This window comes from Tachypleus tridentatus, chromosome 13 (genome assembly GCF_004210375.1).
Source record: "Tachypleus tridentatus isolate NWPU-2018 chromosome 13, ASM421037v1, whole genome shotgun sequence".
Classification (NCBI taxonomy): Eukaryota; Metazoa; Arthropoda; class Merostomata; order Xiphosura; family Limulidae; genus Tachypleus; species Tachypleus tridentatus.
The window spans coordinates 241,524,691-241,538,087 of record NC_134837.1 but is presented as its reverse complement, the minus strand read 5'-3'; the positions used below and the strand labels follow the sequence as shown (position 1 = coordinate 241,538,087).

General features: G+C 29.1%; 1 protein-coding gene across 1 annotated transcript in view; it reads left to right on the top strand.

Moving 5' to 3' along the window:
• The window catches only part of Grp170 (hypoxia up-regulated Grp170 co-chaperone protein), a 65,508-nt gene that overhangs the window by 39,704 nt on the left and 12,407 nt on the right, over positions 1-13,397 (top strand). Inside the window, 6 exon segments of the mRNA XM_076482567.1 lie at positions 197-412; positions 1,534-1,721; positions 3,210-3,354; positions 4,783-5,007; positions 11,169-11,213; positions 12,370-12,527. Of these exon segments, the coding sequence (XP_076338682.1) occupies positions 197-412; positions 1,534-1,721; positions 3,210-3,354; positions 4,783-5,007; positions 11,169-11,213; positions 12,370-12,527 (977 nt within the window).

Sequence of the window (13,397 nt, the reverse complement as noted above, 5' to 3'; positions counted from 1 at the left end):
GCAAAAGATTGTTTTCTTTGTATTCGCAGACATTGGTCAGGCTATGTTAAATTATTTCATAGTGTGTAGGCAGAAAGCAGTTGAATTATGCCATTCATTATTATACAGCTACAAAAACTAGTTAGGTTGTTTTAAACTATTTTCTGTATTTTACCAGATTAGGCTGTTCAGAAGATTTGTTTTTATATATTTACAGGACGAAATTGATCAAGTTGTATTAAAGGGAGCTGGAACCAGAGTACCCAAAGTACAACAGAAGCTGCTAGAAGTTGTTGGAAAATCTGAATTGGGGAAAAGTATTAACACTGATGAAGCTGCTGCTTTAGGTGCAGCTTATCAAGCTGCTCATCTTAGTAAAGGGTTTAAAGTGAAACCATTTAACATTAAGGATGCAAACATATATCCCATTCAAGTAAGATCTTTTTCCACATATAACATATTTACTTACATATTTAATAATAGGAAATTTGCAACTTCACATTGGAGAAAATTGTGGTACTCGGTTACCTAATAGTTGCTAGAAGCACTAAAATGTATTGCCTATATTTGGAATAACTAGGATGTTCATTTAAAAAAAAAAAAGTATTTAATTCCTGTATTACTTTGTTTGGGATATTTTTGCTTTGACACCCACCCTTGTATTGATTAACAAATGTATGTAAGCTGTCATTTCTTTCTTCTTTGCTTATCAGTTTTTAGAAGAAAATACCTATTTGATAAAATGAAGTAAAAAGAACCCCAAATGAGACAAGATAAAAACTTTTACTTTGTGCTGTATGGACTTTTATTAGGCCAGTTGTAGGAAGTTTTACTAACTGAAAGAAAATCTATAACTTTTATAAAATTAGATTGTCAGTGATAATATTTTTGTGTTACCATTAGAACTTGGCAATTAAATTAATTGATTTAATCACTGTGTGTAAAATTAGTTACATTTGAAATTAGTGTTTCCCTTCATTACCATTTTTGATTGATTATTCCAATAATCCAGTTCTCACCTGTAAAAACTTGATTAAATGGATGCTTTTGGTTAATCAGCTTGAAAATTAATCAATTATCAGATTCCACTAATCATCCAGTTGTAATTGTTAGTCACTGAAAATCTATCTGAAGGTGTTGACAAAATCATAGTACCTTAAAAATGTTATTGGCGAAGTTAAATGTAAAAATATATTTTTGTGTAGTTGCTTTTCTGAAGTAAGATTTGTAGTCATAGTACTGCTATATATTTGCAGTAGTTGTAATAGCTGTACTTGTATAGTTGTGATAGCATTTGTGTAGATGTAGAATATATAAAAAAATGTTAATATGTAGTAATCTTGCACATTTGAAAAATTACAATTTTATTGAACTGGTGTGAAATTTGTTGACTTTAGGTATAGGTTTTTATTACTTAGTTGAGATATGAAATGTATAATGCTAAGATATTCTCAGTTTCTAATTCTTGTTTAGATGTAATTGTGTAGAAGTGTATATTTTGCTGGAACTTTAGATACATAGGCTTAAATTTTTTTCTAATTTTGTTCTCCACAGGTAGAGTTTCAAAGAGAGTTTGAGCGAGACGATGGTTCATTGGGCGTAAAGATTGTTAGTCGTATTTTGTTTAGCCGTAACAACCCTTTTCCTCAGAAAAAGCTTATGACTTTCAGTCGTCACGTAAAAGATTTTGAGATTTCTGTTAAATATGCAGAACTAAATTTCCTTCCTGGACAAGAGCTTGGGTATGTGGTGATATTGTAAACATTTTCAACATACCGATCAACTATTTGTATTATAGCTATTCAATGTATACAGTTAATGTAGGAGGAAGTTTTCTTTTTGGAAATATGATATTGAGAATAAAAGTTTTGAACAAACAATCCAATCTAGAAATTTTAAGCCAAGCCATTGTTAACTTGAAATAAATAAGTATTTAGCAATAAAATTATTTGTAGTAAAAACAAATGAGGTATTAGTCAATGAACATGCTATGTGTTGAGCTGTCTTGTTCTTTGTAAAACCCAAAAAATATATCAATAAAGGTAATCATATCTTTATGAAATGTTTTCTACTATTAGCGTAATATGTAAGTAGGAATGAAACACAAATGTTTTGATACTTTTGTAAAAAAAACATGTTTTTAAGAAAATAGGTAAATATTGGTAATTTCTTTAACTCAAAGTTTTGCTTTGCTCTGCACAAAACTTTTGTTTAAAATAAACTTTCATGTGTCCAATTGGTTGCAGTAGAGGATATTGCGTTATTCTACAGATCGTATGTTCTACAAACTGTATCAAGAGATATTAAAGTAAATGTGTTAAGATATATACAAGAGCAGGAAATATTAAGAATCATCCAAAAATGTTCTCTAATGTACTATGGAAACATAAAACTATCTTCTGTATGTGGCAAAAAGCATGTTATTTATGTGAATTTATGATTATATATGGTATGATATATTTGGAGTTGTTGCTGATGTACCATGGTGTATTTAGGTAGGGGCTAGAAGGGGCTCAGCATCATGGCCCATGATCTTAATAGGGGCCCACTGATAATTTTATTCTGTGTAAAATTATGTGGGATGTAGGGCTCATGTATATTAGCCCCTGGACCCACACAACCTTAAATCTGCCACTGATCATATAGTACCTATGTTATTACACCTGCTATCCCAGTTTTGGACTGTTTGGTGCAGTGGTTGTGTTGAAGTGTATTATGATGATCATTGTTTGTTTACATGTGTCATAATGATTTTTACTTGTGCATCAAACACTAATAAAGTTTTTATTTTTTGTTTTTAAATGAAAAGTGTGAGCAGTTTTTATCTAAAATGTTTCAAAATTGGAGATTCTACAAGTTGTTACAAATAAGTGCAATAAGTAATGATTAAACTTAACATAAGAACTGATTGATATACACAAGTTAACTATTTACTAATTGACCTTGTGGAAATGATTTTATTAATATTATAAATGTTATTGCATCTTAATTCACCAAAACATTATGAACTGTTTTATTACTATTTTTGTAAAAGTGTTGAAGGAATCTTAATATTGGCAAAACTATAGATTAGGGTCTGATAAAAATTCCAAGTCACCATAAAGTTTTGAAACATTAAAAATTGGTTTATTTATCTTTATATGTGTATTCTTATATATGCACACACAAGGAACTTTTTTATGCAACTGTAAAGGAAAATATTTTAAAAGTATATATTTTATTTATTGTAGGAGCTTGGGTGATACAAATCTGTCTCGGGTGAGCTTGAGTGGTGTATCGAATGCTCTTAACAAACACAGAGAAGATGGCTCTGAATACAAAGGAATAAAAGCTCACTTTAGGATGGATGAGAGTGGATTGCTACATTTAGATCAGGCATGGTCATTTTGAAATGTTGTTACATCATATGAAGTTTGATAATCAAAGCATTGGAAGGATACTTTTTAATTTTTAAGCAAAATCCACAAAACCCTGAATCTTTTGGAAATCATTTTCATAATACTTTATACCCTTAAAGTACTACTTTTAATACAAATATTTTTAATATAAAGAATAATGTAGTTAATTAGAAGTTGAATGAAAATATTGTGCAAGATTTTTGAACTTTTTATTTAGAAAATCTGTATGTTTGTGACCAGGAAAGCCTCTTTAGACATTAAAAATAAGATTATGCAATATCAGTCTTTTATGTCTGTTGTCTTATCAATTTTTTTTCCTTTCTTTTCTGTAATGATATGATGATCTTTATAAATGAAGGTAGTAAATCATATGCTGAGCAGGCAGTATTTTGTACTACAATTTGATAATTAGTTTATTAGTGTTTTCTAAGAATTAGATAGTAAAATCAATAAATACCCGAAAGTAGTTTGTGATTTTGAGAATTTTTAAAAATATAATTACATCTAAAATACATGTAGTTTTTTAGGTATTTAAAATGTAGTTTGGCAGTTGTATTCTCTGTCATATAGAATACAATAGTTTCTGAACTGTATTTTAATAATGCATGTTTACTGAAAATAGATAAAAATGTCTGTTAAAAGGTTAAAAGGCCTTTAATGATCAAATGGTCAGACTTCTGCATTGTTGATAAATTATGATAGAAAATGCAATTTTTCAAGAAAAGAAACTGAAATTGAACATACAGATGGATTCAAATGTGATATTTGAAAAGTGCATAAGATTGTAAAATTTCTAAATCTCTAAGTTTAAGAAGGAAGGAGTAAAAAAATTAATTAGTTACAAGGGTTAAGGAAATATAGTTATGTTACTGTTAATGATATAGGGAAGGCTGCTGAAAGTATTGAGTATAGCACTTTTGATTTTATTAATCTCTTGATTACATATTTGTAAATTTGTATGTGATTGGCTGAAGGTACGTCTTAAACGTTATTTCAGTCCAAAATGGCTTGACATACTTAAGTGGCTAGCTTGACTTGTAATCTGAGGGTTGCAGGTTCAAATCTCCATCACACCACACATGCTTGTCCTTTCTGCCATGAGGGCATTATAATGTGACAGTCAGTTATACTTTTTGTTGGTAAGGGAATAGCTCAAGAATTGGAGGTAGGCAGTGATGATTATTTGACTTTTGTAACTCTAGTCTTGCACTGCTAAATTATAAGTGACTAGCATAGGTAGCCTTTGTGTAACTGTGGATGAAATTTAAAAAAAAAAAAAGGACCAATCAAAACAACATATTGTAAACATAGTATTATACAACTTGTGAGAAGGTAGAAATTTGTGAATATGTGGTAAAATGGTTGTTTTATTTTAAGTTGAGTCACTTTTTTTCTTTTTTAATAGGCAGAAGCTGTGTTTGAAAAGAAGGTTTTGGAAACTGAGGAAAACAAAGAACAGGAGTTTGAATCAACTCTCTCAAGATTGGGAAGTACAATTGGAAAGCTATTTTCTGGGTCTAGTGGAAGGGACGAACCACCTGAAGAAAAAGATCAGCAGGAATCACCTAAGAATGAATCAGAAGAGAAGCCAAAGTCAGAACAACCAGATCAGCAAGAGAAAACAGAGAAGGTAAAAACATTCAACTTAATGTTGTGGTAATTTTGTTGACAAGATTTAATTTAAGATTCTTTGCTTGTTTGTAAATTTGAAACTAAATGTAATATTTTTTGTTGCAATTCAAAATGTGAAATATTAAGTAATTTTAAAGCTTAGTAATTTAAAATGTAAATGTTATTCATTCTCATCTATTAGAGCTTAATATGATTGCCAGAACCTTTACAGAATTTTTAATGAACCTGTGTCTAATTATCTTGAATTAGTAGAATTATTGAGATGTAAATGTATTTTAACACTTGCCAGTGAAGCTCCTCCCACCTTCTTAATGGTATGAAGAAATTTGTCTATATCACATGTTCTTATTTAATAGTTATGTTTATGGCCACTACAAAGTTCAGTTTTATGGTTTACATGTTTTTTTTTTTGTAGTTATTTCAGTGGTGATTGTCTTTAGTTCAGCTTTGAGCAACTATTGGGATTTCTCTAACTTATTTATATTAAAAAGCCAGTTAAGTTATAGCACTTTTCAACTTTCTGTTTTAGTACTAATACAATTTTTGTATCATAAAATGTATATCTGGAAGCTACTTGAGTTATTATTTGAAGAAGCAGAGCAACTCGGCAAAAATTATGAGCATATTACAATTGGTGGATTCTTCAGGGAACTCATTTTATACCTTTCCATTGTATTAGTTTGGGTTGCTTTATTTAACTATCTGTTTTACTTACCTTTTTCAGTGCTTTTATTCAAAATAGGCCTTTTTTAATTTTTATTTTATTGTTTGGTCTTAGAAGCTTTTGATAGAAGAATAGTAAATGTAAGTTTTATGATTGAAATAGTTTTAACCTCAGCATTGATTTCTTTGTATCGTATAGTGAGTTCTTAGGCTTTTTTTTATATGAGTTATGATTTTTTGTTTTTTTTGTAGGTCTTAGACTAAATAGTTTTGTGTATTTTTATATTTTGATTTATGATGTCATGTATATACTCTTTCTGTGTACACTGGGGTTGCAGCTAAGGGGTGCATCAATTGTTCTGACACCAGTATAAAGGAAAGTTACCTTATTGACAACCAGCTGTGGTAGTTGTAACTGATAATGTACATCAACATTTTTGTATGTGGTTGCACATGATATTGTGATGCTTGCTGCTCTTTTTTTTTTTTTTTTCACATGATAACGTAAGTGACAATTGATACGTAACTCTCACCATGGCCATAAACTATATTTTGAAAGGGCCATCAGTTTTAATGCTCTCAAACATTCCAGGTTCTAGTTTTCATAATATTATACTTATTAAAATAATACAGTATTGTACAGTAAAACATGTCTCGGATGGAATTGCACAGGACTGAGTAAAATTTATGGCTTAGACAGCGAACATGCATTTCCTTGATTATCTGTAGCTTTTGAGTGGAATGTTGTGCTTGCTTGACTCAAGGGAAGTAAGACATTTGTGAATAAAGTTATTATACTGTGTATATTATATTTATTAGAATAAGAACAAAAATAGACATTCAAAATACAAGTACACAATACCTTAATCAAATTTATTTGAAGAAGGTGTTCGTTTTTTTTAATGGGCTTTCTCATATGGTTAAGAGAATGCCAATTCTACAACCTTTTCATGAAGTTCATTTTCCCCCTTCATTTTTACATACAATTTGATAGCGTTAATATAACTTAACACTTGCTATGAAGTGGGAATTTCAGATTCCTCACTATCTTTTCCATTTTGTTTATCTTCTGAATCTCTCACATTGTTACCATCCTGCAATTCTACTACAGATTTTAAATCATTTTCATTAGTTTCTGTTAAAACATTCTTGTCAACGTTCACAAAACTTTCTGCATTCGCAGAATCATCTACATATATCTTCTCAATAAGGAGTTTGGATTTCACTAGAATTGCCATAACAAACAACTTCTCCACAATCCTACCATTAATCAAGAATAAATCCATAGTTTTGAAAGTACTTTATTATGCATTTATTTTTTATGTATTTGACTTGACTTAAAAATGCAATTACATCTAACATGTCAGTTTTCTTAGTCATTTCAGATGCTCTTACAGTCGTTCATGTTTGCAATAATATGCTGAAGCATCAGTTTTCTGTATAATTCCATTATCTAGTGGTTGTAAAACTAATGTTGTACATGTAGGTAGAAAGACTAAATGAACATTTAAAAGTTGCATTATCTAGGAAAAGTAGAATATTTGTTTTCTTTTTCCATTCTTTTGTTTAATTTGTTCAAAAATTCCTCAAATATAGCACTTATCATCCATGCTTTATTATTTGCTTTCCATTCCACAGGAAGTTGATTCTTCCTTAAATTTTTGAAACTGCACAGATTTTCACTTTTACCTATTATCTATGGTTTCTCTAATTTTCCTTCAGCAAGTATGGCCAAATGTACAGTCTCTTCGAAAGAACGATTGACCACTGGAGTAATGATGGCAGGAAAATGAACAGAATATATTTAACCAATACTTACTGTAACAAAATGTCTGGTAACTTATTAATATTTAAATAAGTTATTAATTAAATAAGAAATTAATATTTAATCAAAAACATTTTTTCCCATCTTGCTGAGGTTTTAATTCTACTTGTTGATAGATGAGGTAGGTGAAAGATAGTTTTCTCTCTGCATTTCACAGGTTCTGCCATATAGAGGGCCTTTTTTATTAGAAAAATCTTAAGATAATGCTGCAAAATTTTGGTGTTTCTGGCTTGTACAGGTTTCTGCCCTATGCAGTTTCCAGCTTGGACAGGTTTTACTGTATTTGTATTAGTTTCATAAAATTATGAGCATTTATTTAATAATTAACAGCAACTCTTTTAATGATAATATTATTTGCATGTACACCAAATTTTAATTTTTTTGTTTTGTGAAACATTTCAAAGTGAAACTGACTTGAATGATACTACACTTCTAGTTTAATATCTTTCTCTATCAAACATTGCCCAGAAGACTGTGGCTGATGTGTGCATGGGGCCTGGGGTTACATCATTATCTTGGAATTACTTCCCTTGTATTTATGCTGTTTTTAGAAGCTGAAAGATATTTTTCATTTTGTGAAGTGGCAGATTTTTTAGGCTAAATTTTCTAAAATAAGATGAATAGGTTTAACTTTTTTGTATTGATGGTAATTATGTTTACATGTATAAAGTTTCTGCTATAAACTTACAAAAGTTACATTACAGTTCAGAAGTTTACGTATATGCATGAATATGTTTTGGCTCACTAAATGTTTCTAGAAACCTTAATGGAAGTTAATATTTATTACTTTTCTTCACTACTGCACCAAGTAAATATTTATTGTAAATACAACCAGAAAAAATTTACCTATAGGTTGAATTTTAATTTGTTTTACAAATTTTTAAAGTACCCTATGTGCACTAATATTAGTTCCAGCATTGGTCAATATGATAGGGTTAGGTTGGCTGTTGGTATTGATATAAAAGATTTAAATATGGTGCACTCATCTAATTGAACTCTTTATATTATACTATGTTTTCTCCCTTTTGAGAATGATATATAAGATTAAGCCCAATAGTCCAAACTACTGGGAGATACATATTTTATTAGATAATAGGATGTTGAAAATGTTTACCACCAACCAGCTTAGAATTTTTTGAGATAATTTGATAAAGCTTCTATAATAAGTTAGATCTGAATAGATTAATAAAATAAAAACCTAACTGTAATTAGTATTTTTTTGTGTAATTTTAATTTGTCTTTAAAAATAGAAATTCTGCTCTGTATACTCAGATAATGATAGAGTAACATCACAATTATCTGATCTGATTGACAAATAATTTATTGTTTTTTTAACAATTAAAAAATGAAATTGCACTTAATACTTTTGTTCCATATATCATAACCTCCAAAAGCAAAGTGCAAATGACTGAAATCATGATGTGTAGTTTTTTTGTTCTTTTCCTGGTGAGTTTTTGGTATATTTTTGGATGTAGTTATAATACTTTGAGCTTGATTCTTCATGGTATACAGAGTGCAATGTGTATTTGTCTAAAATCATCAATAACCATTTTTTTAAGGTTCTTGAAATAGTTTTGAGATGTTTTTAATAATATTAAACCTTTTGTTTAATTTGTATGTTTGACTACCATTAAGAGAGTCTACTTTGTATACTTAGTAAAACAAATTATATATTTTACTGTTTTTTTTTCATAAATGCAAGCAATAATAATATTTCTATTTATCTTTGTTTTTACTGGCAGTATCTTTTAATTTTCACTCCTGAGTATCACCTGTACTTAATTATTTTACCAGTTTTAATTTATCTACTGCCTTTCTGAGAGTGCAGTTTGTTGTGTAGTAAGAGATTTAATGACTTATGTTTTGAAAAAAAATAATTCGACTTTGGAAAACAATGTACATATCTTTTGGCCTTTTTCAGGTATCAGTTCTGCATAAGTAGCTAATGAATTGATAAAATATAAGTTAGATACTCAAATGGAATTTATGAAGAGATAACAGTACAGTAATAGTAGATGAGTGAGCACTATTAAAATCAGAGGTTAATACTGATCAACCATCTCATCCATTTCAGTAGATCAACTTTTAAGAATGGCTAGGCATGGCCATGTGGTTAGAGAGCTTAAAATCTTAGAATTGTGGGTTGGAATCCCCACACAACCGAACATGCTTGCCCTTTCAGCATTGGGGATCATTATAATATAATGATCAATCTAACTATTAATTGTTAAAAGAGTAGCCCATGCACTGCAGTGGGTAGAGTTGAGTAATTGCTTTTCCTCTTTGTCTGTCATTGCTGAATTATGGACTAACACACAATTCAACCCAAGTCAACTTTGAAGAACAAGCTTGTACATTGTCTTTAAAATTTCTGTCATAACCTATGCCCACCTCATACTTGGCTTCAGATGTGTAAGTGTAGATTTTAAAAGCATTAAATGTATATTTGTAATTTTATTAATCACTGCCATTATTAATTTAGATGTATTTTTTTTTTTACCCATTCACGAAAAAAAGTTTTGATATTACTACATACTGATCATTCCTTTTAATGCCATTTCAATTCATAACTTGTATTTCATCACTTCATTTTTTGTTGAGTTAGCACCTGAAGAAGGCTTTATACATGCTTGTAAAAATAAATAAAGAAATGAAAATCTGTTGTACATTTTGAAAAGTTGAGATCGTTGTTGAAATATGAAATGACCAATTTAAGTTATTGAGGTAAAATATTATGGTGTTCTGCATTTTATATTTGTAAATTATTAAAAAAAAAAGAAGAAAAAAAGAGATTCTGTATTTGCTATTCTGTTTTATTTTTAATGCATAAAAGCTTGTACTTGGATTCTTATTTGTTCTTCAGCTCTTAAGTTCTGTAATCCTCAGTTCTGCTCTTGAGGATCAACAGTTTTTACACTTTCAAAACATGTTATGTGTTAGCTATAAAGTAAAGCATCTTGTATTTTCATGCCTGCATTTAGATTCCTTCTCCAGAATTTCATTATAATATTTTATTAATACCTTGAATGAGTTTTGTTTTGTCATGCTGCAATAGCTAATAAAGGCTCTATGCATCTTGCACTGTGGATTAAAACAAATTCATAATATTTGTAGTTTCTAAATAATTACAAAGTAAGAGAAAAAAAAATTGGCTTATAGAAGTGTCTTTTATGTTGTTATTTTTGGCATTTAAGGAGAAATTGAAATAAAAATGTATTTTTTTTTCTTCAATGTTCTGTAAATATATTTTAATCATGCAGCCTTGTGTATGGTAATGGTGATATGAAGCTTAATAAGAATGGGTTAATAGTTTAAAACTATAGAATATCTTAAATTGGTCTTTAGACAGAAGTTAAGCATATGTATATGAAGTGTATTTGTATTGTAAAAATAAAATTTTGAAAAACAAATTAAAAATATCTATTGGTAGTGTTAATTCTTTGTAATACTTTTACTATTGGAACATGTGTTCAAAGCACTGTTGTTGGTGTTAAGATTTTTCATAATAGTTTTATTATTGGAATATATGTTTTTGTTTTTGTCAAGATGTAATTTGTCTTAAATATTCCAAAATTTCATAGGTATGTCTAGTTGTGTAGATATTTATTGTAAATAATTAATTCTAATATATATCAAAACCTCTAACATTATTTTTTGAACTTGTAATACAGCAAGATAAGGAAGAGTCAGCAAAAGTGGACAAGCAGTCAAAAGAGGTAATGTTAACGTTATTTGTTGTTATCTAAACGTACGTTGAACTAGTGACATTTTATGTAACGATATAATCAACAGATTATTTTTAAAGCATTTGTCAACATATTTACTAAAATTCTATTATGTAATATTATTGGCATTGTAGAACCTGAAGTGTGTGTAATGAGAATGGTAATGAATATTTGCTTGCCCATCATATATATATATATTAAAAAAAAAAAAAAAAAAAAAAAAAAAAAAAAAGTGTGATCTATTTTAGGGCTACAGGTAATAACATTTCATAAAGTTCTAATACATAACTAGCATCAGACAAATGTAGGTGTAAAAAACTTGTTTCGTGCAAGGTATTTTTCTTTTGCTTATTTTCAGAAGTAACAAAATCCTTGGAAATAACTTAATTGGAAGAAAATTTGACAAATACTGTTACTTTCAGAATATGTTTATGTACACACCAGAGATTAAATAACATAACTTTAAACTGACTAAACATTTTCTTGTACTTGTATGCTGTTCATGAAATATAAAAGAAGGTGCTAAATGCTAAGTTTTTTTGTCAATTGTGAATCAAGACTTTAAAAAGAGTTTGTTAGTTTTGGCTCTTTGTTAACTGAAAACAGTTTCCTTAATTTCTTCTTCAATAACTGTTTAAGCCTAGTGGTTAGTATGAAATTTCATAAATTAAAGTAATTAATATTAGGCTAGAAGTGTTTTTTTCTGAAACGGTAACACATACATGATTTCACAGAAATAGCACTTTTTTTTGGAGTATTGTAAGTTAAGTCAAACTGCCTCAAACAAGACTGATAAAATTAAGAAGAGCTTATTAGTTTCACTGTTTTCCTTGGATTGGATGGTTTGAGCTGTGACGTGCTGCTTGATATGCCATGTACTTTGAACTGTTGCATATGTAGCTACTCATGTTGACTTATTTTAGGTCAACAGTTCTAAATATATACATTAGGAGTCTGGCTATTTAACCAGTGTCTCATAAAATGCATTACAGATTGAAAATACATGTGCCATTCCATAAAAGTTTTTGTCATTTAAACCAAATAAGAAAAATGCAAAATAAGAAATGCTACTATGATGAATGCAACTTCCCTGAATTTTGCTGTATTATTATGAAATCTTGAGTATCTGTTTATTATTTTGGCTTAGAACAAAACTGAAGAGTCCAAAGCTACAGAGAACAAAACAACTGAGGAACAGAAGACAGTGCCCAAGGTTAATGTTGTGAAAGAACACATCACTATCCAGGAGCTTAAATTAGATCTTAGTAATCTGTCAGAAGATGAATCGAGAGCCAGTAGAGACAAGTTAGTATGATCCTTTTGTTAGTAATTTAGTCTTTTGAAGCTGGAATGACAGATACTGATCAAAGTATAAGATTTGTGGTTTATGATTACGTTTTCATATTTTTGTTTTTGTAAGGTGTATTTTTTAAAGTGTACATGCTTAGTTCTTTTCAGTTTTATGGACATTCTAGGAAAATGGTACATTTTCATTCATAATATTTAATGTATGCCACCATATTTAAAACTTGGTATGTTTTATTGTTGCGTAATATGCCCATGTTGTTGTAACCCACTTTTCTTAGATACTTGTTCAACAGTGCTGGGTGATTGCAACTTGCTGATCAATTAGTTATTGGACTTATTTGATTACATTAAACTAATTAATTATTGTCATGAGTTTGTTAAATAATAATAATAGAAAAAATTATAATGCTAAATATCAGGTTTAGATTGCTATGGTGAGCAGAGCACAGGTACTCCATTATGTTGCTTTGTGTTTAAATACAAATGTAATGATAATATTTCAGTTATTCTGGAATAATAAGAAACCTGAATTTCAATAAATTATTTTTTAATTTTTGACACTAATCAATTAAACTGAACAAACTTTAATTAATTAAAAATAATATAGAATCTTAATTGCAGTTATTTGATAATTGGAGTAATTGGACGTGATTATTTTGAGAAGTTGATTAATTCTTGAGATTTAATTGTGGTTTTTAATTGCTTGATGAAATTGAAAACTCTTCATTGGAAACACAGTCACAGTTTGTTATTTTTGTGACCTTAGTCAACTTAATCATGATTTTGATTATTGATTAGGTAGGAAGGTTGAAATTCCAACAGTCAGAAACACTAGGGGGAGTAATTGACACTGATAGGCAACAAGTT